The 7500-nt window shown below is 40.5% G+C and overlaps 1 protein-coding gene across 1 annotated transcript in view; it reads right to left on the bottom strand.

The window, feature by feature from the left end:
• Window positions 1–5097: 5097 nt before the first annotated feature.
• Window positions 5098–7500, bottom strand: part of LOC138057494 (RNA helicase Mov10l1-like) — a 32337-nt gene continuing 29934 nt past the window's right edge. The window contains exons 19-21 of the mRNA XM_068903504.1: window positions 7263–7403; window positions 6132–6224; window positions 5098–5605 (exon numbers count right to left, since the gene is read on the bottom strand). Coding sequence (XP_068759605.1) covers window positions 5156–5605; window positions 6132–6224; window positions 7263–7403 — 684 coding nt within the window. The 3' untranslated portion in view covers window positions 5098–5155. The remainder of the gene's footprint in view (window positions 5606–6131; window positions 6225–7262; window positions 7404–7500) is intronic.

Here is a 7500-nt window from a genome sequence, read left to right on the forward strand (position 1 = left end):
TTGTTAAAAACAAACTGGTATTAATACAGGAGCAGATAAATATAATATTTCTGATGATAAAGGGTGAAATACAATCATATCACTTACAATCAAAATCAACTATTTAAATATTATCTTAACAGATAAAAAGGATAGCAATAAAAAATACAATATTTAATTTACCGTGCACCTATGACTTAATTTGTCCGATTTTAGTAAAAAACTATATAAGGCTGCTTTGAATGATGAAAAGGTCTTAATTGATCTTATCGATTTTGGTAAATCGTTCCAATCCTTCGCTGCAGCATATTGAAAAGTTTTTTGTCCAACTGTTGTATTTGCTTTTGGTAAATGTAGCTTAGTGCTGTCTCTGAGATCTCTCCGGTGCAGACTTGATCGCCGAGGTAAATAGCCTTTTAGTTGGTTTGGACAGTTATAGTCGTTGATGATTTTATAGACCAACTGAAATCTCAGAAAACGCCTTCGATTTTTTAATGTTAAGAGCCCCAATTTAGATCTTATACTCTAAGTGCAAGAAGTCCTGTTAGCTTTGAGTATGGTGCGCATAATCTGATTGTTGGAGCCTTTCTAAGCTGTCTATCATTGAATTTGAACATTCCATCCAAACAGAACATCCGCAATCAAAGATTGGTAGCATCGTTTGTTTATAGATCTTCAATGGAACGCTTCTAGCCAGGAAACTAGAAAGTCTGTTTATAACACGGATTTTTGGATACGTTCTTTTTCGCATATATGAAAGATGCTCTTTCCAAGCCAAGGTACTATCGACGTAGACACCAAGATATTTATAGTTTGTAACTTCCTTGAGACGATGATCGTGAATAAAGATATTTAAATCATTAGAGTTTTTGAGACTTCTTTGAGTTCCAATCTTCATGACTTCTGATTTTCCTGAGTGTACAACCATCTGATTAATTGATAACCATGACTTAATCTTGTCAACCACCCCATTAACATAATTACATCCTTTCTTGATATCTCCATCGCTGTAATGGATTTCAGTATCGTCAGCAAACAAAGTACAACTTGAGCGTTTCACTGCTGATGTAACATCGTTATAATGTGCGCAGAAGAGAGTTGGTCCTAAGACGCACCCTTGTGGGACCCCGTGTAGAAGTGCTAAAGATTTTGATTCTGTTGAGTTGCAAGTTACATACTGTCTACGATTGTCAAGGTAGCTTTTAAACCAATGAAACGCAGAGCCGGACACACCTGCAGATTCCAACTTCTTTAAGAGTAGATTATGATTTATAACATCAAATGCTTTTCGTAGATCCAGAAAAGCAGCAACAGCTATATGTTTCAATGGACCATTTCCATTCGTCAACAAGGCGGATTAAGGCTATATTACATGATAAACGTTTTTGATATGCAAATTGTTTTTCATTGATCAGTTTGTTTTCAACTGCAAAGTCTTGGAATTGTTGATTTGCAAACCTTTCGAGCACTTTGGCTAAACAAGGTAAAACAGACACTGGTGAAACGCGGGCGATTTTCCACTTTAAGGGGAATTCACCTTGAAGAAAAGATTCATTAAATAGATATGCAATGCTGGGTGAAATGTAGCCAGCCACGGATTTAATTGCTTTTACCGGGATATTATCCGCTCCAGCTGCTTTCCCTGCATCTAGCGTAGATAGTGCTTTGAAAACTTGCTCCTTGGAAACATACTGGAAATAAGAGAATTCTCTAGAAGAAGGCACATTCGGGTTGTTGTTTAAGACTGGTGATAAATGTGTTGCAGAAGAAGGAATTACTTGTTCAGCGATAGTTGTAAAATGGTTATTCATTGCGTCAGCAATCTCTTTGGGGTTCATATCGTGTAAATCGGCCCTTGCGTCAGCAATCTCTTTTGGGGTTCGTTAGATGAAAAGAAAAAGTAAAAGTTGCATTCCTGGACACGATTTGAACCCGGAGCACCCACTTTGATGGAATTGCATGTTTTCATCCACTTAACCACTAAAGATCAACTGGCTGACAATTGTACCGATTATTTACCATTTAACGTTAAATCCGTGAGCCCCAAAACTACAATTCTCAGCGTCATGCTGGATTTTAGTCATATTCTTCATTGAAGAAGTATACCGTACAACCTCGATTTGTTTTAGTCCAGATGTATCTTTGCATCATGCCATGCAAAATGGCGCAATCATTTTTGGTCAAAACCGGAATTTTCTATGAATTTTTGTTCAAAGTGGCGAAAAATCGAGATTTGAAAACCCATTACCGAGCCGCAGAATTCACCAAAATGGTATGGGTCGAGTGAAATTTGTGACGTAAAACCCAGACTTCAATTGCTCTGATTTGTGACTTCGGTCAGAGCGAACTAGTCAGAGCTGAAAATGTGCCTGAGAAATGTGTTGTCTTTTGCTGTACACAAAAGTTCCAAACTGTTCCATTGATGCGCTTTTGAAGTGTTTTCTCTAGTTCTTCCTCCGTCCTTCCGGCTTTCTTGCTCATATAACGCCTCTGCTAGCGGCTCGTCGGCGTAGGCCTCTTCAGTATCTTTCACATTTGTGGTTTCATCGATCGAGCTTGGCGAGCCTTCGACTTCTTTTTTTTTAATTCGTAATCTTCTATTTCGGACACCTCAGAATCTTAACTGGAAACCAGACTGAAGTCGTTCAAGGTCATTTAATAAATGCCACTTCTCTTAACATATGTCAGCGGAATGACAACTGTTTTCAAATACTACAGTTTTCGCTTTTGTTGTTGCCTGTCCAATGCTTTTGCCACAGGCGTCCCACGTTCTGTGTGAGCATGGCCGACAAAAATATAAGGATTTGTATGGGAATCCCGATAAAAGGCTTAAGAAGATAATTATCTGAAAAGTTAGTGGTAAAGACCTTAAGATCAGCTGCATCCATAATCAGACCTCGGTGTCTTCAAAAGCCTAAAAATTAAAGCTAATGGAATCTTTGATTTGCCCAGTGTAATATTTCACCCTGGGTGTTTTATATTTAAGGTAAACAGCGATAAAGTCGTCCCTCTGGCCCAATTTGAGTCCAAACAAGGGGAGGGAGGCCAGCACGAGTCACTCCAGGGAGCGGGTGGTCACCACCCTTGTCGCCAACTTGATTGAATTAAGTTTGTATGGTTGAGGAATTTACAGAAACCATTTTCTTGGAACATTAGTGGAATTCCCCAGCGTGACAACTGGATTGCACTGAAAGTCCCCAACTGTTTTATTTTCTTTGCGTTGGCTGCAGATACTGACACAAAAATAGAGGTTGAATAACGTAAGTAAATGTCACTAAGACTGAAAAACTGGATAAAGTATGTTGGTTGGGCTGTGCGACAGACAAGAGGATTGAGAATGGGGACCAAGAGATTAAGCAATTGGGAAAATACTCGAGGAAACAAAAATGAATTCATGCTTAACTGACAGAAAACGAGAAGTAAAACGCTTTGCCAGCTGAGAAAAGCGATCAGAAAATTAAATATTACCAGAGGAAGGTAAACAGCTAAACAAGAAAACATAGGGGTTCTGACAATTCGCAGGCAGAACGACCAAAACTCCCACAAAGTACAACTCCAGGTTTGATGCATCATTTGATGCATCATTTGATTAACCCTCTGTGACCACACTTCTCGACTAAAAAGGGCTCTGACAGGCAAAATGCCTGTTAACCGTGGAAGGCGCAAGATGGCGTTTTAAAAAGCACTTTTAAAACATTTCATTCTTACTAATTTTCATCATTCTGGTCGACAAAAGGGTGGCCTATTCCCATAAACGCCGGTAACAGCCACTAATCTTAACGCTGACACAAACCGCACTGCTGTAATTGAATGGTTGTGGTTTGTGCAATAGGCCCTATACATGATGACAGCATATGCTCAAAAATTCACCGCCAAGCCTCGCTTGCACAAAATTACTCACATCATCTGGACATGCAACAGTGCTCACACGTGGGTTTTATTTACAAGTTTGCTCCTTTGGGATTCAGCTCATGCTAAAATTGACAAGTTTGATTTTCGAATTCGAGGCTTGGTAGTGAAATCAGTCAGACGTCATCACGCATAAAGGCTATTGACGGGATACTTTACGGTGGGGTGGGGGGCAGGGGAGGTAGAATGTAGATATCTCGTAAGTCATGTATCTCCTAAACTCTGTTCCTCAAGCAAGGATGAACAGCTACATTTACCCTAACCTAAAAATAAAGCTAACCCTGACAATTATCTTATTATTGCCAACAATAGGATAACTGTTTCTTGAAAAAAGTTAGCAGGTCATGATTCTAAGCACTAACGAAAACTTTATGTTGGATATAGAGATTAAGCGTGCTTGTAATGAGCATTTTTGGGCATTGGTGGTAGATAGGGAAACTCGACTGAGACACAAACCAGTTTCAACACTCTCAAGAGACCTTGTTATTAGAAGGATTGACACTACAACACTTAATCACGTAACAGCAATATTATGGTACCATGTCGAACATCAATCATTGCTGAACAAGATGCAGTCATTTTTGTGACGTAACAAGTTACCATGGCAACAAAAAACCTTGCAAAAACACCCCATATTTTGGCTTTAGTTGCTCATATCTGAAAAACGAACTCGGTGACCCCACTTTTTTATTGCACAAAAGTGTTCAGCAGACCAAGATGAAACTCTCTGAAAAGTTAAAAAAAAAATTGTGGAGCGGATTCAGAGCCACCTTGAATTTTTAATTATTTAAGGTGCCTCTGAATCCGATCCACAGACTTTTTTGAACTTTGCAGAAAGTTTCACTCTGGCATGCTGATTACATTTCAGAAATAAAAATGGGGGACACCGAGTTCGTTTTTGACATATGAGCAGGTGAAGCCAAAATATGGGGTGTTTTTGCAGAGCTTTCCCGTTGCCACGGTAACTTTTTAAGTCACAAAAATGACAGCAATATTTGGTGTTTGATATGGTACTATAACTTTGCCGTTAAGTGATAAAGTGTTGTAGCGTCAATCCTTCTAATAAGAATGTTCCTTTGAGGTGTTGAAACTGGTTTGAGCCACCTTACGCTCAAGTGGCGGACACCGAAGACGGATCCCGCAGAAAAGACCTCAGATCAATTTGCACCTAAAGAATGGTAAACAGCATTACGACGTAGGCGGTTTCTGTAAAAGTTAACTTTATTTAATTGAAAATATAACTGATAATCTGGCTCCCTTAAATGAATTAAACCGCCACATTGCTTTTTCGATTTCTCTTCGGTAGAAACACAAACTGTTCCAGCTCATCATCTGACTCTTGCTGTGTCGCCGTTAAAGGAAGACTTGCATGCGAATCTAAGGCTTCTTTTGCAAAGGGCTTCAAAACACAATTTTCATCTAATGTTAACGAATCTCCCTTTTTTCTCTCTTCAATGAAGTTGTTGGTGCAAGGGTCAACTTGTTCCCCGCTGGACGCCGAAGGGGTGTTCTCACAGTCAGACCTCCGAAAATCTGAGTCTTTGAAAATAGCCTGTATATCATTTGACTTTCCATTTGAACTCTGTGGAAACGGGTCTTCATCCAACTCCTGCAATGCTGTGCTGCTTTGACCCTGAGCAAAAACTCCACTGTCCGTAGTTTCTCCACCTTCAAGCAGCGCTCCGTTTAGCAGACCAAAGGCAGCTTGGAATTCCTCCTGCGATGAAACACAATAGAACATCGCACAAAACGCTTAGAATCTTCTATGATGCTTTGCGAATGAAAAAGCCGGTCTATTTCAATAGAGCCTGATAAAAATCAAAATCACCCGGAAGTACATCCAATAGACCATTCGCAACATTGAATCGCAAAGACGGATAAATAGACAAAGCTTTTTCTTAGGTATCCCCCACTCTATCCATTGTTGGTTTACCATTCCAGGGAATGCCAGGACAGCGTTTTAGAGAGCCCTCATGTTAATTTCTTCTTCATAGTGTTGTCCAAGATCGCGATAATTGGGTGGTCACGTTCGATTTCTGTTAGAAAACTCTGTACACTCCAGACTTCTTCGCAGCAATTTTTAGGATGCCATGCAAGGCTCCCATCAGTTTCGAGCAGAATCACGCAACGCTTCTCTCTTTCAGGGGAGCGTTGCGTGGCAACCTGTGTCTGCCCGTGTTTAATGGCCACTGGCTCATTTACTATGAACGACTAGCAAATAAGTTTCGTTTATATTAACGTACCTTTAGAAAATGTTGCTCCAAAGAGGGCAAATCGCATCCGATGTAAGCGTCGTTCATAACACAGTACTGGATAAGACAGCACCAGTATGGATCCTAAGCAAAGCGGAACATCACTATTATTTGGCAGTAGAGACTCATGACTGGAGTACTACTTCTGAGCATGCGCTGTCGGTTTGGGAGATCAGTCTTCTTTTCCAGTATTAGTGCTCAAAATAGAAAAGTCAATTGTTCTCATAGTCTTACTTGAAGTCCGTTAATTCTTTTTGTGGTTAAAGCCACGATCTTTACTGGCAGGCCAAGCAAAAGCAAAAGGAATTCACAGAAATCTGACCAATCTCGTCCCCAGAGTCCGCTTTTCTTTTCGTTAGCACCAAGAACACGGACTCAGCTCTGGTCAGATCCAAGGCAGGAAGCCCGCAAATCACGCACTTCCTGCTCGTCTACGCAAGCTCAGAAATTTGAAACAACAGTGGTTGAGAACGGTTAAAAAAACCGGACCTTCTCTATGACTGCGCATAAATTGAAAGTGGCCAGAGTACGTGTTCTTGGTGCTGACCAAAACAAAAGTGGACTCTGGAGACGAGATTGAGATGTGACGTCAAAGAATTCCGGCTAACCTTTCATGACCTGAGAAAGGGTTTTACGAACCATTTCTATCTAAACACTCGGGGGAGTTCGGTTTATTTTCGATAGTTATGCAAACCCTCGACTGCGTCTCGGGTTTGCACAACTGTCTCGAATTCTCCCAACTCCCCCTCGTGTTTAGATGAGGCTATGGAAACACGGAAAACGTCCTCTATTGCTTAAGTAGAACACCTCCCTTGGGAGATTCAGCACTCCCATTGTTGTAAAAGGCAATCAAAACAAAGCTATCTCCGCGTCAAGGGAAATATGACACTTTTCGTGGGAAAAACCAGTTCCTAAAAATAACTTTACTCGGGAAAGGGTTGACTCAAAGAATTAGTGGAGGTAGAAGCTCCCCTTGATGAGATCATGATCAAAAAAAATTATTTCAATCGACAACAATTTAAATGCGTTTCATTATTCGACAAAGGGTTATTTCTTGTAATTAACACCAAAAGCGAATTTCAACGTGAGCGGAGAGTCGAGTAAGGCTGAAGTCTTACTTACCTGACAAAGAACATGAGGATTGCCAATAACGACGAGCAGCGCCTGGGCCCGAGTAATAGCTACGTTAAATCTCTTGGGATTGCTGAGGAACCCAACAGTATGACGAACATCACAACCGACCAATGAGTCGTTAGAGCGAACCTGTCAGCCAATTATACGAAAGAAAAGAAACTCAGATCTCCTAAGCGACAGATAGTGAAGTTAATACGGGCGATTATGCTTCTCAATGCATTACCAC

Source organism: Montipora capricornis, chromosome 7 (genome assembly GCF_036669925.1).
Source record: "Montipora capricornis isolate CH-2021 chromosome 7, ASM3666992v2, whole genome shotgun sequence".
NCBI lineage: Eukaryota > Metazoa > Cnidaria > Anthozoa > Scleractinia > Acroporidae > Montipora > Montipora capricornis.